This window comes from Cryptosporidium ryanae (genome assembly GCF_009792415.1).
Source record: "Cryptosporidium ryanae isolate 45019 chromosome Unknown contig_26, whole genome shotgun sequence".
In the NCBI taxonomy this organism is placed as follows: Eukaryota; Apicomplexa; class Conoidasida; order Eucoccidiorida; family Cryptosporidiidae; genus Cryptosporidium; species Cryptosporidium ryanae.
This window is the reverse complement of record NW_027125525.1, coordinates 126,304-151,401: the sequence shown is the minus strand read 5'-3', so window position 1 is coordinate 151,401 and position 25,098 is coordinate 126,304. Positions and strand designations below refer to the sequence as shown.

Sequence of the window (25,098 nt, the reverse complement as noted above, 5' to 3'; positions counted from 1 at the left end):
CTATTAACGTAATATCAGTAAAGAAAAATTGAGTTTCGATTACTACTTTATATCGCAAAATAAATTGTAATTGCTTTTAGTAGGCGATAACTTTTATTTTACCTAGTATTTGTTTCTACATACTATTCTTAAGAACTAAAACAATCTCGACTTATTCATTATTGCTGAAATCTGGAACAAAGCACGTAAGAAAGATTAAATTGTATATTTAATAAAAGTTTACACCATAAAGGAAGTTCAGATTAAATAATTTTATACTAAATATATAGAATATACTACTCTTAAATATTAGTAGGAAAATCGCCCATTTTTCACTAGACGCTTTTATGTAGTTTTTCTAGATAAGAGATAGAAATAATCACAAAAGTAGTAGTATATATAACCCATTTACTTATAACTATTTAACCAAACTCAGCTTTCTTTTAATTGATTTATTTGTATAGAAAAATCGCAATGATATTCCAATTGCAAATAAAGAAATTAGTTGATTGGTGTAGTGGCTAATATAGTAAGTATGATATTTGAATTCCTCTATATCTATCATACCATTTGAACTATCATATAATGAGCTTTTAAATAAATCCTCGTTCCCGTAATATCTAAGACTAAATGGTGTACTAATACTTGAATCGCTCATCTCTTTACCTATAGATGTGATTGCCATTGAATCAGTATTAACTAAATCTAAACCTTTAACAAAATTTTTCCCTTGTGAAATAGTTGTTTCCACCATCTGAGTGTGATTATAATAAGGGTCTGTATCATCGTTGTATTTATCCAAAATTCCTATTTTATACATTTTTTTTAATATTTCTTCGCGGTGCTTATCATTATTATTAACAGACAAAAGATTCTCAACTTCAACATCAAATCTGCTATTGTTGAAAGTGAATAAGGTATAATTTTGTGATTGATACATAGCTAGACTGATATTTGAGTTAATATTCTGCATAAATTCCTTGTTGAATCTACAAGTAGAAAGTGTAGGTTTAAAGTTCATTTCATATGGAGAAATAGTTCCGTGATAATCTGCATTTATTGTGAGAGGTTTTAAAAGAGCTTCATTTCTTTGATCAAAAACATGATTAGATAAAAAGTTTTGTAACGATAGGTCCATCGAATTACTAATATGTTTGATATTTTCCTCCATTCCATCGATCGTCCTAATGATGGAATAAACAAAAACGACAGGACTTGAAAATGATGAAATAAAACAACTTCCTAAACTAAAACTAACATATATCAATGTCAGTATAAGTATATTTCCAATAATCATGTCTCATTTATACGAAATTAGACTCTAATAGATTATTTTATCGATAAATAATTCCATGTATAACTGACTCTTTCTTAAAGCAAGCTATAACTTTATTGAGCGCCCAGTGTTTAGCTAATAAGATATTTGCAAACGGCGTATGTATTTCGAAGTTATATGATCTAATATCAAATTTTGATTTATGTATTAAATAATGGTTATTCATGTGTGGTAAGTTTGTTTTTTATCATTATTGTTTCACTCAATAACCCATTAATATATTTTCACAAAAAGACCATTTTTGGTTTGATTACAGAATTTGGTGTCTTTTGTTTCGGATTGATTTACATAAGATAAATTCTATTACTGAATTTGTTTCAAAATATACAGGAAACAAAACCGAAAATTTTAATTACAATGAATCAGAATTTTTTAAACTAGAAAACAACAATCTAAATTACAAATTAATTAGAGATGATGCAAAGAGATTTAGGCCATCTTCAAACTTAGGTGAAATTAACTATCCAGAAATACCAAAAAAATTTTATGGAGTAAATAATATTTGTGAATTTATATCAGAAGTAGCCAACAGCAATAACTATGTTGAGAGTACAATACATCAACTCCTTAACGAATTCGAAAATGATACCTTTTCAAATTTATCCGAGACTCCCCTTGTTGATCGAATAGTGATTGTTACAATCATTGTGTGCGAATATCTTGGATGTTCATATCTTCAGGGTATGCACGATATCATTGGTTGTTTGAGTTTTTTGAAGTCGAGACCATTTCCTATCACTCTACATATTTTACTCGCAATAGAAGTAATACTGAAATGGGGAAGATTTTTACTGTTACCCAGCTTATTTAACTACTATGAAGAGTTTGAATTGAATGATTTTAATGAAAACAAGCATTTAAGTAAGGATCATTTACTTGAATATGAAACACAAAACACTCTTTTTGGTTTCATATATAATATTCTGTTTGAAGACAAAGTTTTTGGAAAACATAACCCAAACACTCTTATTGAAAATAACCTCACAGTAAGTCAACTGAATGAAAAATATACGCAAGCTGAAGGAAATAAAATGAACAATATTTGCTTAGACTTTCAACGTTGTAAATACAAAAAGTGTGGCAATTACTTTCAATGTACAATTAAACAGTTGCTTGATATATGTAATGAATTTCAAATGTTTGGAAATTTCCATGCGCCATTAATATTTAATAAGATAGAAAGATTCATTGAATCAAATACTTGGTGTTGTGGAGTATTCGTTACATGCGGGAGTTCACTGTTTCTAGAAATACAGAATGTATTATTATTTTGGTTAAATTTACTTTTCTGTTCTAGTTCCTCCCCTTACAAACCACCATATTATCCAAAAATTAAAATCTCGCTACAAATTCCTGCATTTTTGGTTGCAGTTCTTAAGGTATACGAACATAAGTTAAAAGATGATGTTTATTTGATATGTACAGAAGAATTTAAATTAGATTCTGATGTAAATTTACATACTGGTATAGTTAGTATATTGCAACCATTTCTAATCACATCAGAAAATATAAGGAAAGATATCAATGACAAAAGTTCAATTATTGAATATATTGAAGATGAAAAGAGACCAATATTTGTTGATTTATTTCAGATTATCCTTGTAATAAATCAGATTATTGTTTCAACTCCGCTTTCACTGCAAGAAAGGTTAACAAAGGCAGTTTATTACTATTCTCCAACAGAGACTATTATTAATAATGGAATTGTTAATTATATAAACCCAACTGAATTTATCTTATATGACTCTATGTTTTTCACTAAACGCAGAAAGGTTATTGAAAATATTTCAACTATCATTACTGGTAAGGACATAGTAATAATTGATATTATTTCCGATTTTCATACTGACCATATTTTTCAAAGTCACTCTGAGGAATTTATTGAACAACTTAAACAACTTGAAAAAGATTTATATTCCAAAAAGTTTAATAAGTTGGAATATGACTTTGATGAAAAAATGATATCAGTTTTACTTCTTCCAATATTGCGTTTGTACCTAAAAACTACTAGAATTGTAAAAATTCCTCTAAGTAAAGATAGCAACATAAGGCAAGTGACAAAACAATTCATTGAATTTTCTTTAAAAAGGCAAAAAGCATTACTAATTCAAAAAAGACCATCGATTTGGATCGTTTTAGGTCCAAATAATCACGTAACTGATAAATTAATTCTTACACTCCTTGAACAAGGAATAACAGGAATACAATTAATGAATCCTCTTTCGTTAATTAACGAATTAATTGATAATGAAGACTTGGACACCAGAAATGAATCGTTAGCAGGTATAGTTAAAGAAGTCATAAATAACTTAATTATAGGAAATTTGCCAAGCAGCAAAAACAGAATGCTACTTAAGAGCAGAGTAACCATTAAAAAGAATATAACAGGTTCAAAGACCACAAGTGAAATTTTAGAGTTCAATGACAAAAGAGAAATGATCCATAGAGAACAAACCCAAAACATTAATCATAATCATGAGATTCATAAAGAAATAATACATCCTGGAACAAAATTAATTAAATTCAGGCCAAACAGGAGAAAAAAATATAATTTAGGTAGATATCTACGAACTGATGGCGTTAAAATGCAAAATCTGATCTAGTATACATTGCCCATGGAAATTTTGTTCTCAAGCTCCTATTAAATATTTTATCGATTGGTAATTCATACTTCTTGCAAAATGCAACCGAAATTCTAGGGTCCATGTAATTTATTTTTGAAGTATTCAACGCCACGGTTTTATTATCATCCTTTATTTTTATCTTCAAATCCAAATTTGAAAGCTTATTTTTTATTGAATCCATCTTCTTTTCAACTGCTTCTAGACTTGAATTCAAGTTTACCGGATATTTCCTTGGTTTGCCATTGAATGAAACTTCTGTTGAAAGTTTTGGGAGATTAGACATAGATATAGATCTGCTATTCTTTTTAACCAAGTTGTGAAATGCCTCGCATATCTTCAGATCCTCTTGTAATTCACTTTGTTGTCTAATCATTTTTTCCATTGATGATTCATGTTGTTTCGGTATCGATCTTTGATGATTACATAAAATTGCGACCTCTCTATTAGCATCATTGTAAAATCTCAAAATATCATTTACATTTGTAATATCCACATGATTATTAAGCATAGATTTATCTGTACAATCTAATTCTTTTTTCTCAATTTTAATCGACTCGATTTTTACTTTGGATGTTGTACTAGTCAATTTGAAGAGTTCACGCTCAAGTGTAATAGATGCGTTAAATGTACGAAATACCTTAGCAGAAAGCTCGGGCATAATTGATTTTAAATATTGATTTAAAGAGCTGGTGTTAATTTGGTCAAACACGTTCTCCATTTTATCCTTGTTTCTGCAAAAAATCATTAGGTTATTAAACGCAGCGGGATCTATTACAACTGTATTGAAATATCTTATTGAGTCTTTTCCCAAAAAATCCAACGTTATGGACTTCTCTTCTTTATTAAATGTGATATGCTCTACTCTTAAAGAACAACATCCAACTGTATCAGCTTCCTCGTCCGTATCTTTTTCACCACCTACTCTTAAGGCCAAAAAATCAATTAAATATGTTGCTGTTCCCAATTGTCTCTGAGTAATATCACCACTTGTCATTTTTTTACGATAATCGCCTCTAATATCATCGATATAGTTTTTCAGTTTCCTTGCCTTTTCGTACTTGTTATAATCACTCATCCCTTTAAATCCACTAGAAGCAGATAAAAAAACGTATTTAAATTGATTGTTTATAGTGTCCCTATAATATGCAAGCCATGTGACACTATTATCATGAAAGATATCTTTCCAAGCATGTCCGCTCATACTACTTGGTACCTTCGGCACAGGTGCATCCTCTGCAAGATTCAAAATTACTTCCTCAGGAAATATTCTTCTTTTTAACATCCCGGACTTCGGATGTTCACCTCTACCTCTAAATAAGCCAGGAGGCTCTACCCTAAAATTTCCAACCTTTTCCCTTATCCAATCTACCAATGCATATAAAAATGGTGACTCCTGCTCGGTTTTAACTTTTTTCTGTTCTTCTTTCTCTTCTTTAGAAAGATTCTTCTTTGCTTCTTTTTCATCATCAAAGTGTTCTCTAATAAGCTTAAAATCACATTTGTCCCACTCAATTTTATTATGGAGTACATGATCAGTCGGGATTGAGTTTATAAATGCCTTCTTTACATTTTCTCTAAACTTTTCTTTTTGAGCCCAATCGGTGTCAATTAGCTGTGCCCAGTAACTCGCTATTTCCTCAGCTTCAGGAGGAAGTTGTATCCTCTCCCCATCATAAATCAATGGTTTATTATGAACCTGGTATTGAGGTGTAAACATTACTCCTTGGTGCTCAAGGTACTCCCACTGAGCTCCAGATTCTTCTCTTGGAGGATGCTCCCACCATTTATTCAAAGGTTCATAATCCATCTCAGCCTTTTTAATAATCTTCCTCCGCTTTACTGAGCTAACTGTAACCGTCTCACTTGGTACCTCGTTTTTCATCTCTAAAAATACGCTAATTTTAAAAATTTAAATGAATATATATACCTTCTAAATCCAATAATAAGCGGCGCGAAACTGTCATTATTAAAATATAGTCTAAATTACTTAATAATCGTGGGTAAAGGATGTTTATAAACCAATTCTCGGCATATTTTTTTTTGTGTGAATAACTTCTCTTTTTTCCAGTTGCACACTTTCACCCCGACTTTTTCTATATAATTTAGTGTTAAAAAAATACTAGCACCTATATAATGCGTGTAAAAAAAATTTGAGCTGTGATATACTTCAAAATGGAAAAAAAGGCAACATTAAAAGGCATAGAAAAGAATGAAAACATCAGTACGAATAAAGAATTACCATCTGGTTTATTTGAGAAAAAATTTATCAAACCACTTCCGAGAGATCTCGCAAAGTTGGCACTATATGTCGTTTGCATCTCGGATTTAAGTTCTGTAATACAGGCATCCTATGACTTGGCGTCTTCAGTAAATGTTAGTACTGTATTTGTACTATTTTCAGTTATTTGCTCCTTTTTCGGTTTACTAGGATTTTATTCAATCACAACCAGTAACAAAGAAACGATGAAAATTTACACAATATACACATATGTAAGACTTATTTTAGAGGTTGTTGCCTCTTTTTTAATGTCAACGTTGTTCTATTTGTATTACAAAAATCAGATGTACGATAATAATATACCTGTTTGGATTGCATTTTTTATAAATGCTTCTTGTCTAACAATTTCAAGAATTGCATTCTCATATGTTGCATACTCATTTCTTGAAGGGATTGATGAAAAAAAAGAAAATGTAATCGACAAAACCAACATTGTATAAGATAAATAGTAAACTCACTCAAGATGTAATATCTTTATTTTAATTAATAAAAATAATTATATTTTAAATAGTAATATAAACTTTACTTAAATAGTCAATTGGCCGAAACAAATCTATTAGCACGGAAAAATACATGCCAACTACACGCGCCTATTTACTTTCTTGACGACCAGAATTCGTGCAGATATACCACCTGTGCCATTTTTAAATAAGTTTTGTTAGCTAACCATTAAACTCTAATGTCTTCTTTTGTATCTCGATCTTCGTCAGTCAAAGATTCATTTATTCCGGAAGTAACAATTCTTAATAGAAACAGTAATGTGGACAACACACAATTAAGTGAGGTGATTGAATTAAGTAGAATAGATGACAAAGAAACATTTTACAGAAGACTAAAATATTATATAACAAGTAAACTACTTGAATTCCCCAAAGAAAAAAGAATCTTAGGGTTTCTGAGAAAAAAATGTCAAACTACATTAAGCTGTGTTGATCCGCATCATGAACAACTTTTTCAAAATTACTGGTCACTTGCATACCCCAATTTTCCTGAGATTAATGTAATTTCAAAAAACTGGAAACTCTTAGGATTTCAGAGTAGTGACCCAAGGTGTGAATTCAAATGTGGGGGTCTTATTACTCTCGAAAACATGGTTTACTTTGCAGAACAATATAGAAGTGTATTCAAAAGAATATTAACGGAATCACAAAAATACACTTTAAATGATCAATATAAAAACTCTAATATGAATAACTTCAACCCTTCTTACACAAACCTTTCAAATTTAAGTAATGCTAACAGTCCTTGCAAAACACCCATTGGTATCAATTCATGTAATACAAACTATAATGCTACGCTTACACCGTTTAATACAAATCCAAGAATGAATGAAAATGACAATAAAAATTTCCATTTGTTCCTACCGAAGATATCAGAATCTGATTCTATCACTTCTGATCTAAGTCAAAGAGAGACCGAATTAGATGGAACAAGTGCATCATATCCCCTTTCTGCAGTTCTGATTAACATCTCCGCAATGATTTGCTTATATCTTAACCTACTTCCAAATGTATTTAAAATACCAGGTATACCTTCTCATACTGCAACAAGGAGAGCAAAAAAGAATTTTATTAGACTTTGCGACGAATTCTCATTTAGTGCTATTTCAGAGTTATTTTGTGTATGTGCTATTAGATTTCATTCTGAGTGGATTAGCATTGTCAGATTTTTAGAAAGCAATGGAACGGCTTCTGAATTTGATAAAGCCCTAAGAAACGTACAGATAGCAATGGTTCAAACAATTGAAAGTCTACCAAATAATACAATTGAATTCAGAAGGATATGTAACTTGAGAAGATATGTTTAGTTAATAAAGGCTATCTTTATAAAGAATTAAATAGAGTTTTGTGTATTGTCGTTCATTTCTCTAATTAAATTAAAAGATACGTCGCCTTCTTGTGTTATTCTGGGTTCTCTTGGCCTCATCTCAAAACCAGGTTGTCCCTGGAATTCCAAATAATTATTTTGCGAGTTTCCTAAGCTTAAAATATCATCTTCTATAGTTATTATATTATCGGCTCTATTTGAACCATTTATGTTGTTTAATTCATTAAACAGATTTTGTAAAAATGTTCCCCCTATTCTAGACCTGTAAAGGTTTTGTGAGTCTGAAAGCGGGATTAATCGTCTAACTGAATCTTCACCAAGTAGATTGGAGTAATACTGAGGCCCACCATTGTCATTAAATACCGGTAAACCAGATAGATTTATGTAGTTGTATGCGGCCAGAAGGTTCATTTGTGCAATAAAATTATTGTTTATGCCTGTGAAATATGGATTTGCTAGTAATTGAGACATCAATATGTTGCTATCTGAAGGATTCGTTGGAAGTTGATTGACGTGTATTACTTGGGAAGACCCAGATATATAATTATCTGTAGAGCTCGTTGTACCACCATGAACATCATTCAACAATTCATTAGACGTTATTCCTAATTCGTTAATTGAATTAACAGTCGAATTTTGATGTAGAGAACTAGTAATACAAGGAAATACCTCAACTTTACATTGTCCTACCTTAAGAGTCATACCAGGTGCAAGTCTTACTGGATTACTAAAAGGTTTCAACCTTAAAAATGTACCTGAAGTAGAAATATCTCTTACATGCCAATTTTTGGCTTTTTCTTTTGAATAATTCGGAAAGCCATTACTCTCATTCTTATCTGAAATAGAATAATAGAAAACGCAATGTTCCCTACTGATGTACCCATTATTTTCTGTTATTTCCACTTTTCTTAGACCAAGTTCACCTGTCTTTCCTCTACCAAATACCATTCCGAGAGGGTGAACAATAACAGACCAGAATTTTCCATTCTCTGTTTTCTCTGCACCCTCACATGGAATTGAACTATTAACACTTACTGGAATATAAACTTCAAGATACTCAGCAATTTCCTGCAGCCCTAATTCTTCAGTACGTGTATTAAAATCGTAACCTTCACAAATACCATTCTCACGAAAGTATTCTGTTTTTTTTAATTCCACTTTTGAGTTATATAACGACACATTACTTAAGTTGTAATCATTAAATTCAGTAAAACCATCAATATATTCACTGATATTTACTACACGATTTAACTTATTACTCCAACGGAAATATTTCCATTCCTCTGTTAAAAGTTTATTATTTCTATGTATATAATTCAACTCATTATTTAAATGAGAAATAGGTCTAATTTTTGTAATTATTTCCACCTTATCAGCTAAGTGAATCGTTTCATTCGAATCAAGTTGGTATTTGGTTTGTATTTTCAACATCGTCCCAATACTACTTCCTAAATCTACCACCCCAATACCCCAATTGCAGTCATGATCTTTGTTTGTATCTGATTCGTTACTTAAGCGTTTATTTTTAGCTACACTTAACTCATTTATAATTTGATTATGTTCTTTAATGTTAACTATCAACAAATGATTTGTACTAACAGACGAATGCGGAATTTGAATAGTAGATTTAGAATGTCTTCCTAAATCCCATGGCAATGGAGATCTAAGTAAACCTAAATCAAATATCTTTGACTCTACACGATGTACCCTATCACTAATTATACGAATAATTGGATGTGTCGTTGCTTTTGTAAATTGAATTTGTCCAATATTCAAAATAGTTGGCTTCATAGCAACGCATGCTTCAACCCACTGCTTAATTTGATTTTTAAATAAGGTGTCATTATTCAAAATAAATTCTGTATTCTCCTTTTTCTCTTCATTATTTTCTGAATGGTCAAAAGGTAAAAGTGGACAACCTATCCATTTAGTTAGAAGTTGAGTTTCAAATGGTCCAATCATATAAACACCATTTGACCAGATAAAATCATTAATTTCTGAATTATTCAATATTGATGCTCTTGAAAAACGATCAATAATACAACGGGTAAGATCTTCCGCAAAAACAACTCCAATTCCTAGTATTTCATCCGCAATTATTCTGCTAAAAAGTGTCACTGAAATTATTGGTTTACAAAAACAAAGTTGCCACCATTTTGGTCTGTATTCTTTTGAAAAGATATCATTCGAAAGAAGCAATTCTCTTGCATCTATTTCTTGTGTATCTATATTATTAAAAGTTGTCATTCCAAGCATCATAATAACATTATGTATCGACATATTCGTTTTGAAATTGTATCCTATTACTTGTCTGCAAACTGGACAGTTTTTTCCCAATAGTCTATTGTGTGTAATACAATATCTACAAAATGTATGGCCACACGGTATTGTAACTGGAAGAATAAAGTAGTCTAAACAAATAGGACATATAAATTCCGAAAATATATTGCCAATAATGCTTGAAATTTCCTCTTTTTCAGGTTGAATAATCCCTACCTTTCTTGATTTATTACTTAATCTCATATTTGATTCTGCAATACAAACTCTATTATCAGTTGTTTTTAATGTATTGTTAATTCTACCCTCACTTATATCTTCTAACTCATGTCCAATTTCCATAGCTCCTTCAGGTTTAGATTCTTTTGTGTGTTTTCTTGACATTTTGATGCAAAAGTGAAATTCATAAAGTATTAACAAAAAAACTCCTGTTTTTAAATAAAATATTAACTCAAGAAACGTTTCATTCAAAACCCAACATGCAAAATATTTCTACAAAGTTTTGTTTATTTGCTTAAAAATTTTATTTCAACCGAATTCTTTTGTAAACATTTTCACAGATCATGCAATATCGAGACCTTGTTTGAGCGGGTAAAATGGCGCTGGTATCTGTCGCAAATACATTTTTTTATTTTTCTATAAGGATGGCATATGTTAGGATAGAATTCTCCGGAGGTTTGGAAGTTATTACTGGTAATAAGTCCTGCGTTGATGTTGATCTGAGTTATCTTGAATCTAATTCTCTAAAATCTTTGATCAGCTATATAAGGGATAACATCATTCAATTTAGGAAAGATCATTTTGTAGAGACAGGAACAAAGATTAAACCAGGAATTATTGTTCTAGTAAATAATTGCGACTGGGAAATAGTTGGAGGTGAAGACTATGTTCTCAATAACTCCGATGTCATAACTTTCATTATGACATTACATGGAGGATAAAACAATGTCGATCTATTAGTCTTGCAACATTAGTTATATTTCATTAGGAAATTGTGCAGTTTATTCTTACTCTAATTGTATTTTTTCTGAAGAACTATATATTTCTAAACCTTATTTGATTTGATGCAATTGAGTTATTGTTTGTTACATTGGTAGTGACGCATGTTTTTGATTAATTATTCTAGATTTAATGTTATAAAAAACAAAGTTTATAAGGAATAAAACATTCATCAACTCAGATAAAATATGTAGCACTCTTCCAGGAAATACCACTTCTCTGAAAAGTGGGTATAACAACCAATACAATAACATTAAAAGTCTTGCGAGAAGAATAAATGACACAAATTGTATCAGTATTGGTGGAACTTTTCGTGGCCTTTTATTAAAGAACATGTGCAGTTGTGGTAAAAGAGCAATAGAGGACAACCCATCCATATATGACTCCCAGAAAGATATAAATGTTGGCAAATTCGATTTTCTGAATGCAAATATGGCAATACTAATGAATATATTCACTAAATATATTGATAACCAACAATATTTTACTGCAAGTGGATTAAAATATTCATGTTCACATTTTTTTGAAACGGTTTTATATTCGCTTATTGATAATAAACGAAGTGCATAATTTGCAATATTAGCCCCAAAATTATCTCTCTCTCTCTCGTAAAGCTCTGAGTAGTTCTTCAATATGCATATAAGTGTCGTAACTGACAGTATCGCCGTAGTGCAGTCACATAAATAGAAATCTATTCCAAGAGTTGCTCCAAAATAAAATGAGAGTGCCAATGTAATCATTACATGATTACACTCGGCGATCACAAGAATTACGAGCGTTTGTAGAGACAAACCTATTACATTATTGTTACGTCTAATTTTAATTAGTAATGTTAAGTATGCAAAAAACCATGAAACTGCGGTGGCAATATTTACTATGTCTAAAAAATACGATATATTCCAAAATAAAGGTTTATCTTGCATAAATTACCCTTATATACATAAATACACGCCTGTTATTAAGTAAACTCTGTTGAAAAAAATGTTTAAATACGCGCAGCTATATAGGCGGAAAATAAAAATAATTTGTTTCGAGAATTAACTATAATTATGAAGAAGGAAAAAAACTAATTAGTTAATTGTTTCCTAATTTTTCTGTTTCTTAGCTCCCCTAATTTCAAATTATCTTCGCGATCCTTATTTTTAACTTCTTTGTCGTTATCGTTTTCTTTTCTTACACCTTGATCTTGAAATGCAGTCCTATTTTTATCTGTACGATATATCCATCTTTGATAAATGTATATTATAAATATTATATCATCTCTAAAACACGCCATTCTATGCATCCATGGCATATCAATAATAAAAGAAAATATATCATCAATAAATGTATTTAAAGCTTTGTATATTAAGAACCTCCAAGGTAGATGATCAACAGACTTAAGTTTGTAGTTTATATAAAGTTGAGGAGTCATCATTATAAACCCAAAAGTATAAACAGTACCTGCCAACGTTGAAATAATAAATGAATACCAGCTCTTGAATTTAAAATATATCAAAGAGTATATGGCATATCCAGCTACACATGGAAGGAGAAAAATTGACATATATTTAATTGCGATTGAATCATAATGTCTCGTGAGAGCTTCCTGATCACATTTTACTTTTTCTTTAGAATCATTACTAAAACTCTTTTCACTCTTCAAATGAACGAATGGAAATTCTTTTGAAAAAGTAAATATTTTTGTTTTCCACAGTTTCCATGCAGAAATTGCTATTCCTATGAATATTTCAATAAGCAAAATCCAACTTGTCTCATTCGAATCAAATAAATAAAGCCCAATAACAACTTCAGAAATAAAAGAAGATAATATAGAAAGACCACTAATCCCATACATAGAATCATTGTTGTTCCAAAAACTTATATCGTTTTTAAATGCAAGCATTTGAAATGAAGAATGAAGAATGAAAAATATCAAACTAAATATTAAGTAGTATCTGTTTGCTTCAAATAATATTCTCTTTATCATCATTATGTCTTTCTGGCTTTGACCAAATCCATAACGACTTTGAAGTTCCCATGTATCCATCATTTGTCTTTGAACTGTGTATTTGAATAATGAAAAAGTGTCAAATGTGAGTGATAGATTAAAATTCTTTCCCTTTGAAAAATCATCTAATATTTTTAAGTTTGCTTCAATACACCAAAAATCTGAAGGATATACAATTGGTAAATAAATATTTTCTACAACATTATATTTCATGTATGAAACTGGTGGAACATTTGATTGAGAAATATCATATTCTTGAGTGTCAAATATTACGCGGATATTTATCGTGTCCTTCCAATATTTATATTGCTTTCTACTTGAATTATCCTCTGTTTTATTTTCTGTTTGGTCCAATAAACTTACAAGGCTATCTTCATCACTGAGTTTATTCATTACCTTGATCAACTCGACATAATTCATTGGGACAAAGTTGGATTTATCTTTACCAACAAGAGACACCATCAAAAATGCACTTAATTTATTGTTTTCATTATCTTTGTTTTCAAAATTATATTCAAAAATATTATTAGGAATTCTTACTGATACATTTTTTGAAATTTCTAAGTTTGAATTATTATATATCAAATCATTAATTTTCCAAACCTCTAAAATGGAACCTATATTTATATCATAGTCGTCAATAAAAATTGCGGATTTGTAAATATATTCAAATGAAATATTTTTAACCGTTTCTTCAGTTCCAAAAACTAAATGTGCATATAAATCATAAATATCCCCTGGTTTAAAATAATTATTTAATGGGTTATTTGCTTTTCCATTGCTTTTATCTAATGTTGTTTTTCTTCCACCAATAAAATAGTTTATTAAAATCTGAAATATTATAACCCTAAATATTGTTCCTATAATACCAGAAGCCCAAGTGTTCCGAGTTTCATCTCCTTGGTTCTCTAACGGCCTGTTATCCTGTAGAGTTGGCATTTTAACAAACAAGACCTGCAGTTAATTTGAGGTAATTCAATGCCGCACTAAAGACGCCTTGCAGACTTAATAATATAAAATTCAATGTTGACTTTAAGGTCTAATCTTATTTTAAAAACTTTAAAATGTTTGAAAAATTTTTTTATAGCCTATTTTTAGACTAATTTATATATTATATTACTTAAATTTAACTTTCCTTGTTAATCAAGTAACTTTCGACTACTATATGAATTTTGCATCAAATTAAACTTTATTTTATAAAACTTATTTAAGATTAAATTAATAAAGTGTACTATTGTTTTATTTTTCAAATTAAAAAGGGGTGAGTTGCTCCAGTTGTAATGTAAAAGTTTCACAAAACAATATAAATGTAAATTATTAAACAAAATTGTATATGATAGTAAAATTATAATATTAACTCTACAACAAAGAAATTAATGTTATTATTTATTTGTGAATGTTTGAATATATTAAATTCGAGGCTTTTTTTTTTCGGGTATTTTTTTTTGAGAAGTTATGTGTAATCGTTTTGTGTGTAAAAACATAAATATGTTATTGTGTTTAAGAGTATGAACTAAATGCTTGACCGAACTGCTAATTTCTAGGTATTCATGAATTTTTCCGAGCAGAAAGCTAAATCATCCGATTGCTCGCATTTATTAGCGAATAACTTTCTCCCGCAAATATATTTCATTCCTTTTATTTAATTAATTTCAAAATGAATGTAGAGTTTAGTAATATATCTTGCATAAAAATGCTGATGCATTCAATGAAGTATCCTGACAACATTGTTGACGGTGTACTTGTCGGATATTTGAATGGTGAAAATGAAAAACTAGTTATCATAGATTCCTTTCCTCTTTCACACAGTCCAAAGTTGTCGGAATATATCACTTTAGGAATGGATTACATTCAAGAATATTGCAATATCAAAAACAGGATATACTCCGAGATTAAAATCGGGATTGTCGGATATTACTACTTCGGAATTGGTGAAGGGGAAGCAGATGAAAGTCACTTACTCAGACTGTCTAACAACCTTTCTGAGGAGCTACTTTCAAGCTTTCAGAATCCAATATTAGTTACCTGGAAGGGTCTTAATGTACAAACTGACAAAATTCTACTTGTAAAGCTCATGAATAAAAAGAAAGATGTAGGTCATTCATTCGAAAATCAAGATTCACTGAAAACCGAACTAGAAAAACAGGTAAAATCACTTAATTATCTAAAGATAGTTGATATAGAAGATCACTTTGCAGATCCTAATCTAGATTTCATAAACTCTAAAATAGTGATCGATAATAACCTACTTAAATAGACAGTTCAAATGTTAATTCTTTCAAATACTAAAGTTTTATCAATTAGGCGCTTCCAAGCAGGAAAATACGGCGTCTCTTAATTCATATTTGACATTTAATTCCATATTTTAATGTACTTTTTGTTGCGCTCGTTTTTCCCCTTTTATACATTTTATATGCGCGTATACTGTAATGCTTAATAGCCAAACGAAGATATAACCTTTTAATTTATCATTCCTTTTTCTCCCTATTGGTTACAGCACTGCCTACTAGGCAATTAACTGGAAGGTATATGAGTTTTCATTGGTTTCTAAATACGTGCCGAATATTTCAGACGTCGAGAAGACATTTTATTTGTATTTCTGTCTCTTTTTAAAAATCTGTATGTTCTATTTATGTTAATAGAAAATTACCTATTTTTATAAAATGGATACCTTATGCAAGCTTTATGAAGGTTTTTCTTCTTCTGACAGTTCCATTAGACAGGAATCAGAAAATCAGTTTAACAATTTAAAACAGTCGGATCCCAATACATTTCTACAGTTGACATTGGGCATTCTACAGCAACAACCAAATTCCCAGTTTCGAGTACAAGCTGCTATTTCCCTGAGAAATGTTTTCAGGGAATTTGTCTTGACTCCAGATAACTGTACCTGGAATAAAATAACATCCGAGAATCAATCCATATGTCTTAGCACTCTTTTAAAATGTTTGGAAACAGAACAGGTTAATGTTGTATCAATGAATCTTAGCGATACTGTGTCTCTTGTTGCAATGGAATTGTTCCCTTCTGGTAAATGGCCAGATCTACTCCCGTTTTTATTTAGGCTAATAACAAATTTACAAAATTTTGGGGGTTCTGGAAGCGCACCCGAATCTGTGACAATACCGGCACGACATGCTTTTAGAATCGTTGGTGAAATAATGCCTGTACTTGATGACGTAATTTCTTCACATAGGGATAGTATTATTTCTACTATTAATACTGCCTTGCAATTTCCTGACGTAGAAATAAGATTTGAAGCTATTGGACTTATTTCTTCGATCGTCGAGTCGAATGATAAAAAGAATTGGGCACCTTTGGTCCCATTAGTTCCGATGATACTGGAAACGCTTCAAAAGTTGATATCAGCACAGCATACATTGGTACTTGATGTTTTGTATCGTTTGACAACAATATCTGAATCAGATCCTGCATTTTATAAACAACATTTTTCTGTCTTCTTCCCTCAGATATTAAATATTGCAAAAAACACACAATTATCTACCGACGTAAGACAGGCGGCTATTGAATGCTTGTTATGTATTGTGGAGACTCGACCTATGATGTGTACCAAACATCCGTCATTTGTAAACGATATGATATCAACATTACTTAGTTTCATGCTCGAGTTTGAAGATGACCCTAATTGGACAGAAGTAACCATTGAACAGGAGGAGAATGATCTCGAATCGGAGATAGACGACGAGGATAGTCTTTATCCAATAGGTGAAGAAGGAATTGATAGACTTGCAAGAGCATTAGATCCAGATTCATTCATCCCTATATTCTATCACTTCGTAACTATGTACATGCAAGAAACCGCTGCACATCCATGGAAATATAGATATGCTGCTATAATGGCAATTGCTCAAACAATAGAGTATATACCAGAAGATGATGACAATTACCAAGATAGAATCGGTCAAATTGTTTCAAGAGTACTTGGCTTTCTACAGGATCAATTCCCCCGTGTGCGTTTTGCATGTTGTCAAACTATAGGACAAATTTCACTTGATCACTCGCCATTTATCCAAGAGGCATTTCACTCCTCGGTCATTCCGCAGCTTATTCTAACAATTGATGACCCAGTTAGTAAAGTTTCTTCACATGCTCTCTCTGCACTTATTAATTTTACTGAAGAAGTCACTTCGGAGGATCTACAACCCTATGTTCGTCCCTTAATGGAAAAATTATTGGGAATACTTAATAAACAACCTCAACCTCCAAGAATAGTTAGGGAACAATGTATTACAATGCTGGCTGTTATTGCTGGCGTAATTGAAAATGATTTTGCTCCGTACTACTCTACAATAGTTCCTTATCTCAAAAAGACAATGAGTGAGGCATCACCACAACTTAGGACTTTAAAAGGGAAGTGTATCGAGTGTTTAACTATAATAGGATTTTCAATTGAGTATAATATTTTTAAGAATGATGCCCAAGAGGTTATGATGGTGTTTTTGCAGCTTTTAGGAACAGGCTTGAAAGGGGATGATCCATTGAAGGAATATTTACAAGAAGCTTTACAGAGAATGTGTCGCATTATGAAGCAGGACTTTGTTCCTTATTTGCCACATTTATTACCGGGAATATTTACAATTTTAGAGACAAGAGAGGATACTTTAACTGCACAAATTTTGAATTCAAGTGGATCTAATTCAGAGATAGATGTTGAAAAGAATGAAGGTAGTACTTTTGGTATGCTATCTGCACGTGATTTCATAGGTATGAGAACATCGTTAGTATTAGATATGGAATCCTCTCTAGATATATTAATTACATTTATTGATGTCCTTGGTTCTAATTATCATGAATATATTGCAAATACAATTAAAGTAATCCACCCACTTATAAGATTTTCATTATCAGATGAAATAAAAGAGAAGTCGTATGAAGTTCTAAGTGGACTCCTTAAAATAATGAGAGAATTAGCTGAAAGGGATAATAACATTAGGACACAGTTCTCACAGATTATGAGTGAATTAATTACTCTTTTCCTGTCAGTCTTAGATGAGGAATGCAAAAGCGGTACTATTGACAGTCAAGTAATAGTTATAAATGGAGTCCAGGAATGCCTCAATTCATTCGGAAGTAACGTGCTTAGTGATGAGCAAGTTGGCACGATTGCGTCGAGATGTTTCGATATGCTTCAACAGAGCTTCATTAGAAGGAACAAACTTGATGAAAAATCAAAATTGGAGGGAATTGACATTCAAACGAAGCAAGATGATGATGATGATGATGACCGACGTTGTATTGAAGAAGAAAAGGAACAAGAACAAGAACTTAGGCTAAATATTTTGGGTATTTTGGGAGTATTAATGAAGTATTATCCCAGTATTTATTGGGATAAAGTAGGAAACGTTACTATACAACTTGTCTCACAACATATTGTGAAAGTTCATAACAATGTGGAGGACAGAATTTTGGGATTCCACCTGTCTGCAGACATTTTTCAATATCTATGTCCAATGGCATACCAGCATTGTGTCCCTTGGATAAGACATGTACTGGAAGGTATTAATGATCCTATAGCAAGTATTCAGCAAAACTGTGCGTATTCTCTTTCTCAGGCAGCCAAGCTTGACTCTTTTTCAAGCATACTAAATGATGCACTTCAAGTATTAATATTGAGGCTTCAAAGTAAAATTAAGGGAAAGTCGTTTAATCTTGCAAAGGACAACTGTACAAACGTACTTGGAAATATAATTGCATATCACCAAAATTCTATAAGCAACATACATGAAATTGTAAATTTATGGCTTTCTTTATTGCCTATGAAATACGACACTGATGAAGCTCAAAACTCACATACAACATTAATGAATTTAGTAGAATCTAAGAATACACATATATTGGGCCCGAATCTAGAAAACTTCCCGAGAATATTGGGTATATTTATCGATATTTATGGTACCTCAATGTCAAATGATACACTAAACAATAAAATAAAGTTACTGATTGCACAGACAGGACCCAGTAACCTTCAAAACTTTGCAACGAAGCTTTCAAAGAGGCAAACTGACAAACTTTTAAAATTGTGTCAATAATTCAATTGTTTAAGATTAACAAAAACTGCTAGTCTACTGTTTTAATTGCATCTATAATTCTTTTTTTAGATTATGTAACTGTTTAAATTGTCTATGATTCTCAATTATCTAAGACTTAAATTTCACGTCGGTACCTGATAAAGAGTGAATATTTTGGAAGGATTCGCTGTCAGGGTTTTGTTCGGCGTCAATTTCCGCGTTTGACATTCTGAGTGCCGCTAGGATTTCGTTGACTTGTCTACTAATTGAATCTCTCCCAGGGAATATTTCTTGTAAATTCATATCTAGAGTAAATAATTTTGCGTTACTTGGATGAATAAGGTGGTTTTCTTCACAATATTGCTTTATTTTTATTGCACATGCTTTGAGGGAAGCATTTTCGTTTCCATCCATAAATTCTGCTAATGTTTTAGTTAATATTCTCTTTTTTTCCCTATATCTTTTAACTTTTTTTGTTTCTTGTGATACCTCAGTGCTTTTCTGGATACTGAAGTGATCTTTGATTATTTGACTGATGTTTGGAATATCGATATTTGACAGATTAGCATTAAAACATATTGAAAGAATACCATACAATTTACGTAGAGTTAAAGTATTTAAATTTGAACCGTTTAAAATATTTGATATTTGCCTTAAAATAAAATCGTTTGAAGGAGTTAATTTTTGATGTATCTTTTGGTTGTACCAATTTGTACTAATATTCTTATCTATTACTGTTTTGACTGTGTATATTTTATCTTTATTTTTTCCTTTTCTCAAATTTTTAATTTCACTTTTTTCTTCACTGATTGACTTAATACAAGAGTTGTTCTGAATAGTAATTATTTTATTTCCCTCTAATTCCTCTTCTGATTGTTTGCTAAGCAGTATTTGTTCATTTAAATAAATGGGCTCATTCTCAGATATCCCAATCATAATAGAAGTCTATAGTAATACAAACGAAGTATAATATAAAGAAATTCAAACCTAATATTAAAGATTAAAATATCATTTAATATTTACTAGTATATGTTACTACTGGTTTCTTCTATTTTATTAACCACAAAGCTCTGAGTTTTTTGTTAATATTCGCCGGTCATTCTAAAATGCGCCCATTAAGACTCTGGGACGAATTATGTAACGAAGTAAATACTTCAAACATGAAAATAGATCATTGAGGAGTTAAAACGAGGAAAGAAAATTAAAAAAGAAAGTAGATTAAACATTAAACTAATAAAGTATTAATTAAACATTATTTAAGTTGGTGTGTAACTCAATAATACAAACTAAAATCAACGAGATGATTTAATAAGCCTGTCTTTCTCAGAACTCCTTGAAAAAGATTTATTGTAAGAGGGTCCTCTTTCAAGCTCCCTCTCCTTCCACGTCTTCCATCGTAAGAAGTTGCGGCGATCAATAATCTCCCTGTAAGATAAATATTCACCACCTGTACCACCTGCTCTGAAAACCTTATATAGAGAATATAACAAATGCGAGTACCACATGGTGAAGAATATAATGCAAGATAATGAAACAAGTAATATTACATGACAGGATAAACAACCAAGACCATGCGACTTTCCAAATGCTGGTGCGTAGAATATAGCCAGTATACACATTATCTGGGATGCAATAAAAGAAAAAATTGATAGCTTGATTTGACCACGGGACTTGCCAGTAGCACCAAATATTGACAATAAAGAACTAAATATAAATAAAGATATTGTTACCAATGTGAAATTTCTTTCAAACAGAGACCCTCTTATACCAAGAGCAAGTGTTTTGATTGACAATAGATATTTCGGTGGAATATGTCTCCTAAGGTATTTAACCAAAGGGAACGTAATTTTATTTAATTCCGTTTGTTTCGGTAGTTCTAGTTGCTGTTGAATTTGTGAATTATCAACAATCCCAAATTGCTCAAATGGGAGGAAAAATAGAATGTATACAAGTAAAATTGAAGTAAAAATGTTTATTAGTCCCTGGATAAATACCGAAAGCCTCAATGATAAACATATACAACCTTTTCTTGCACCACCGAAAAGAGACCCATGCTTGAGCTGAAAATCCTCAATGGAATCCATCTTTTAAAGTGATAAATATAAAAAAGTTCCTAAACTAAATAAACTTATCAGCGTCGAGTTGCTAAAGTAATTTTAGAAGTTAGTGGTACCAATACCTGGATATAATTCAGGTCTTAGTTATATTTAAATGTCACGTCTTATTTTACTTAATGTAAATACTTATAATATACCAAACGTTATGTCTTTACCGGGCATAGCTAATTTGTCCTCAAACCTATATTTTACCCGGGGTACCGAACATTAAAAAAACTTTTTTAAACGCACAATTATAGAATAGGAGTTTCGAGTCTATAATATTCAACATTTTCGTTCACATAATTGTCATTAGATTGCAAAAAGGGCGCCATTGCCTATTTTTAGTTTTAGGTATTTACAACGTTATAAAAGGAATTTCGTAATTTAATTATATTGTTTAATGAATGGGATAGAAAGAAACTCCTTCCCTGTAGACAATTCAGGGAAGGGTCAAGGAAGAGATTTAGATCAACCGGTTTTGTATATTTGTGGTGGTAAGTTTCCTATTAATCTCACCGTTTGATCAAGTGAATTAACTCTCACTTTATTTAGAATGTGGAGTTGACGTGAGTCTGTTAACTCATGGAGCAGCGGTTAGGTGTCGTACTTGTGGTTGCAGGATTCTCTATAAGAAAAGAACGAGGAAGATGATTCAATATGAGGCGAGATAACGGTTCTATGAGTTTGCTATGATATCTTTATATTTTCAAGATTGTGATCTCAACTTATATGTTTTATACTAGTCAATGCTTTTTTTACTTTCAAATTTTTAGTGTTTACCCCACAATTTCTCTAAATGTTAGTTGTTTCGACCAAGAGGGTGTTAGTAACTTCACTTACCGCCAACTTACTCATCTTCAAGGTTTCCCGAGAATAGAACAAAGACAAACTAGGTGTAACGAAGATAAATACGTAGAAACAACAGGATTTTTAATTGATGATACTTGACAACTCTGCGTTATCTTTGAGGGTATATTCAATTCCGCTTTTGCTCCTATTTAATAACGGTCCTGAGGGACTAGTGAGAGTTGAAGATGTACACCCTCATTTTCCGAAACTAGAGCTTAGGTGCGATAAGAGAAGAGAAATCTTTCAAGGAAATACAAATAGTGCGCATACACAATATTTTATGGGTTGCACTTTAACTCGCGGAAATTTCAACTCATTTGAGGAAAATGAGTCATATCGTAAAAAAGCATCATCACTCTCGGATATGTCAACTCTCCTTGAAAAAATTTCGCCAAGTGGATTTTCTAATTATAAGGTGACTCAGAAGGATATTACCAGGCAACATTCGACTATATGTTCCGCAGAGGAACCTCTAACATCTAGGATGATTTCTAGGCTTAAACAAATTGCAATAGGCAAAAGTCTTCCAGAGTATAAGACCTACATAAACAAAGTACCATTTGATTCGAGATCTCAAGATGATCCTAGAACGCCTGAGTGCGATACAAGATTAACTAAAAGGGAATTTGATCAATTGTACAGAGAATGGAGAGTAAAGTTACACCAATATGAAAATGAGGCGTCATCTAACACATCTACACGTGTTAATTCTCTTGAAGAGGTTAAAGCCACTCAAAATGAATACTTATATAGCATTGAAAAGCTCGAAATATAATATTTAGGTTTCTTCTTTGTGATTGTTTTGTATAACTTAAATTGCGCGATTATCATCAAGTTTAAATATAATTTCAATTATTTAACTTTTTTTTTCATGAGAATTTTTATGTGATTCTAGTTGGAGATAAATACATTGATCGTACTTATTATAAAGGTATATTTTATTTTTTCAATGGGATGGAAACAAATAGGAAATAGTGACGTTTATGAACTCTTAATCCGTGTTAGAGAGATTGAATCGCATTGTATTTCTGTTTTGGAGGATAGTGGGCGTTCTAAAATCAATGATGATTACTTAATCCATAAGACAAACCTATTTGAGCTCTATAACGCTGTGAGTCTTATTCTTGATAATCTTGAGACAGGAATTTTAAAGAATGTTTTTATAGAAAAGGCAAGGATAGATGAAAAAATCCAAAAAATGGAAAGTGAAATTGAGGCTTTAAGGTGTTTAAATCAAAGGACACTAACAAATATACTTAAATTCAAATCGAAAAATGAATATGTTGACAAGTCAGGTGAAATCGACGTCTTTGAACGCGAGTTCATTAACATAGTAAAATCAAGATTGAAAAGGTTAGTTATATCTCCTGAATCAGAAGACATAAAAACAGTCAATTTAAACGAAATTCTCTCTAGAAAAAATCCCAAAACAAACCAAATAAGAAATGTCAGTTTAGATGAGAAAAAACAAATGGGCAAATGGATAGAAGTAAATTCAAGACTTAGCTTGGAGATTAGAGAACTAGGAAATTCAGCTGAAAGGATTGCAGATAAAGCCAACAAACTTACTCAAAGTTCGAAATTACAAAGTTCCAAAATTGAAGAAATTAAAGCTTTAACTGAATTTACTACAGGGGAAATAATTGATCTAAACAGAAAAGTTCAAGAAATAATTGGTAAAAATAATACTACGTTCTGCTGCAGGATAACTTTGGTCATTTTGATTTTTGTCTCTATATCAATAATTATCGCTTTGATTTTTAAAAAACTTATTTGAATTCACTTAAATGATTTTACAGCGTGTTTTTCTTAAATTATTATTTTCAATAATAACATTATAACACATTTTATACTTCAATATCACTCTGTTTCTCTTCGGAATCTTCATTTATTTCTTTACTGTCATCAACCTCTTCACGTTCTTCATCAACCTTTTGAAGTTGGCTTTCAGTACCTCCAATTCCATTTCTAATTATGTTGAATAGAGATGAAATAAAACCATTAGTCTTGGTATCGGTTTTTTCGTCTTTATTTGAAACTATGGGTTCTAACTTAGTGCAAACTTCAGGAACATTCTCAATGTCTTTATCCTTTATTCTTTCAATGTGATACTTGATAGGTTGTATGTATGGGTTGTTTGTACCATTCTTCGACCCATCTGACTCCAATCGTAGAGGCTGCTGGATTGCAGGGGGATTATTATTTAGATTTTCAAATGTTAATGCTGCAACTCCAGTCATTGATTCGGGTGCCCAATTCTCTGGTATCTCTACACATTCCATTAAGTGATCGACATTGTATATGAACGGTGGAGTTGCATCAGGATTACTTGGATTAATATATTGCTGCACTTCCATAGCATGAACTTTAAGTCTTATAGGTTCCAACCAACCACAGTCTTCAGGCTCCATAGTCTCTGAACCACCATAAATGAATGTCTGCTTATGTTGGAGAGGTTCCGTAACTTGTCTTTCAGGTGCGGCAACAATTGAAGCAGGAGTTAAATTTGCACCAGTTATTAGTCTTGATGGAGGGTTGACTGATTGAACATTCAATCCAGCAGCACTAATCATTCTACTTGGAGGCGTTTGATTTAAAGGTTTGTTATTCATTTGCGGAGGGCCACAACACATTAATGGATTAACGGACCTTTGTGAGTACTGCGAAGGGATCGCTCCTGAAGGGTTGTTACGAGGAACATTTGAATTAGCGCTGAATCCAGAAATACCTCTACTAGTTGGAAGTCCAGATCTTAATTGAAACATTATATACGACTAAACAATGTAATATTGTTTGAGAAAACAATTTGAG

The 25,098-nt window shown here is 31.4% G+C and overlaps 16 protein-coding genes across 16 annotated transcripts; 8 read left to right on the top strand and 8 right to left on the bottom strand.

The window, feature by feature from the left end:
- Positions 1 to 397: 397 nt before the first annotated feature.
- On the bottom strand, positions 398 to 1,276 carry FG386_001658 (uncharacterized protein; the record flags this gene model as incomplete). Its single annotated transcript, XM_067341051.1, has 1 exon — positions 398 to 1,276. The coding sequence occupies one exon, from the start codon at positions 1,274 to 1,276 to the stop codon at positions 398 to 400; it is 879 nt and encodes a 292-aa protein (XP_067198122.1).
- Positions 1,277 to 1,479: 203 nt separating this feature from the next.
- On the top strand, positions 1,480 to 3,754 carry FG386_001656 (uncharacterized protein; the record flags this gene model as incomplete). Its single annotated transcript, XM_067341049.1, has 3 exons — positions 1,480 to 1,486; positions 1,550 to 3,678; positions 3,731 to 3,754. 3 exons carry the CDS (start codon positions 1,480 to 1,482, stop codon positions 3,752 to 3,754), a joined length of 2,160 nt encoding a protein of 719 aa, XP_067198120.1.
- A 141-nt stretch (positions 3,755 to 3,895) lies between these two features.
- FG386_001655 (DNA topoisomerase I) lies at positions 3,896 to 5,821 on the bottom strand (the record flags this gene model as incomplete). The annotated part of the gene is made up of 1 exon (XM_067341048.1): positions 3,896 to 5,821. One exon carries the CDS (start codon positions 5,819 to 5,821, stop codon positions 3,896 to 3,898), a length of 1,926 nt encoding a protein of 641 aa, XP_067198119.1.
- Positions 5,822 to 6,111: 290 nt separating this feature from the next.
- On the top strand, positions 6,112 to 6,657 carry FG386_001654 (uncharacterized protein; the record flags this gene model as incomplete). Its single annotated transcript, XM_067341047.1, has 1 exon — positions 6,112 to 6,657. The coding sequence occupies one exon, from the start codon at positions 6,112 to 6,114 to the stop codon at positions 6,655 to 6,657; it is 546 nt and encodes a 181-aa protein (XP_067198118.1).
- Positions 6,658 to 6,896: 239 nt separating this feature from the next.
- On the top strand, positions 6,897 to 8,024 carry FG386_001653 (Ced12 family protein; the record flags this gene model as incomplete). The annotated part of the gene is made up of 1 exon (XM_067341046.1): positions 6,897 to 8,024. The coding sequence occupies one exon, from the start codon at positions 6,897 to 6,899 to the stop codon at positions 8,022 to 8,024; it is 1,128 nt and encodes a 375-aa protein (XP_067198117.1).
- Positions 8,025 to 8,050: 26 nt separating this feature from the next.
- Positions 8,051 to 10,705, bottom strand: FG386_001652 (uncharacterized protein; the record flags this gene model as incomplete). The annotated part of the gene is made up of 1 exon (XM_067341045.1): positions 8,051 to 10,705. The coding sequence occupies one exon, from the start codon at positions 10,703 to 10,705 to the stop codon at positions 8,051 to 8,053; it is 2,655 nt and encodes an 884-aa protein (XP_067198116.1).
- Positions 10,706 to 10,965: 260 nt separating this feature from the next.
- FG386_001651 (uncharacterized protein) lies at positions 10,966 to 11,262 on the top strand (the record flags this gene model as incomplete). Its single annotated transcript, XM_067341044.1, has 1 exon — positions 10,966 to 11,262. The coding sequence occupies one exon, from the start codon at positions 10,966 to 10,968 to the stop codon at positions 11,260 to 11,262; it is 297 nt and encodes a 98-aa protein (XP_067198115.1).
- Positions 11,263 to 11,406: 144 nt separating this feature from the next.
- On the bottom strand, positions 11,407 to 12,243 carry FG386_001650 (uncharacterized protein; the record flags this gene model as incomplete). The annotated part of the gene is made up of 1 exon (XM_067341043.1): positions 11,407 to 12,243. One exon carries the CDS (start codon positions 12,241 to 12,243, stop codon positions 11,407 to 11,409), a length of 837 nt encoding a protein of 278 aa, XP_067198114.1.
- A 143-nt stretch (positions 12,244 to 12,386) lies between these two features.
- On the bottom strand, positions 12,387 to 14,249 carry FG386_001649 (cleft lip and palate family protein; the record flags this gene model as incomplete). Its single annotated transcript, XM_067341042.1, has 1 exon — positions 12,387 to 14,249. One exon carries the CDS (start codon positions 14,247 to 14,249, stop codon positions 12,387 to 12,389), a length of 1,863 nt encoding a protein of 620 aa, XP_067198113.1.
- Positions 14,250 to 14,967: 718 nt separating this feature from the next.
- FG386_001648 (uncharacterized protein) lies at positions 14,968 to 15,567 on the top strand (the record flags this gene model as incomplete). The annotated part of the gene is made up of 1 exon (XM_067341041.1): positions 14,968 to 15,567. One exon carries the CDS (start codon positions 14,968 to 14,970, stop codon positions 15,565 to 15,567), a length of 600 nt encoding a protein of 199 aa, XP_067198112.1.
- Positions 15,568 to 15,973: 406 nt separating this feature from the next.
- Positions 15,974 to 19,360, top strand: FG386_001647 (karyopherin beta; the record flags this gene model as incomplete). Its single annotated transcript, XM_067341040.1, has 1 exon — positions 15,974 to 19,360. The coding sequence occupies one exon, from the start codon at positions 15,974 to 15,976 to the stop codon at positions 19,358 to 19,360; it is 3,387 nt and encodes a 1,128-aa protein (XP_067198111.1).
- Positions 19,361 to 19,468: 108 nt separating this feature from the next.
- FG386_001645 (SWIB domain protein) lies at positions 19,469 to 20,275 on the bottom strand (the record flags this gene model as incomplete). Its single annotated transcript, XM_067341038.1, has 1 exon — positions 19,469 to 20,275. The coding sequence occupies one exon, from the start codon at positions 20,273 to 20,275 to the stop codon at positions 19,469 to 19,471; it is 807 nt and encodes a 268-aa protein (XP_067198109.1).
- Positions 20,276 to 20,631: 356 nt separating this feature from the next.
- On the bottom strand, positions 20,632 to 21,423 carry FG386_001644 (uncharacterized protein; the record flags this gene model as incomplete). Its single annotated transcript, XM_067341037.1, has 1 exon — positions 20,632 to 21,423. One exon carries the CDS (start codon positions 21,421 to 21,423, stop codon positions 20,632 to 20,634), a length of 792 nt encoding a protein of 263 aa, XP_067198108.1.
- A 952-nt stretch (positions 21,424 to 22,375) lies between these two features.
- FG386_001643 (uncharacterized protein) lies at positions 22,376 to 23,062 on the top strand (the record flags this gene model as incomplete). Its single annotated transcript, XM_067341036.1, has 1 exon — positions 22,376 to 23,062. One exon carries the CDS (start codon positions 22,376 to 22,378, stop codon positions 23,060 to 23,062), a length of 687 nt encoding a protein of 228 aa, XP_067198107.1.
- Positions 23,063 to 23,236: 174 nt separating this feature from the next.
- On the top strand, positions 23,237 to 24,064 carry FG386_001642 (uncharacterized protein; the record flags this gene model as incomplete). The annotated part of the gene is made up of 1 exon (XM_067341035.1): positions 23,237 to 24,064. The coding sequence occupies one exon, from the start codon at positions 23,237 to 23,239 to the stop codon at positions 24,062 to 24,064; it is 828 nt and encodes a 275-aa protein (XP_067198106.1).
- Positions 24,065 to 24,134: 70 nt separating this feature from the next.
- FG386_001641 (uncharacterized protein) lies at positions 24,135 to 25,052 on the bottom strand (the record flags this gene model as incomplete). Its single annotated transcript, XM_067341034.1, has 1 exon — positions 24,135 to 25,052. One exon carries the CDS (start codon positions 25,050 to 25,052, stop codon positions 24,135 to 24,137), a length of 918 nt encoding a protein of 305 aa, XP_067198105.1.
- Positions 25,053 to 25,098: the final 46 nt, after the last annotated feature.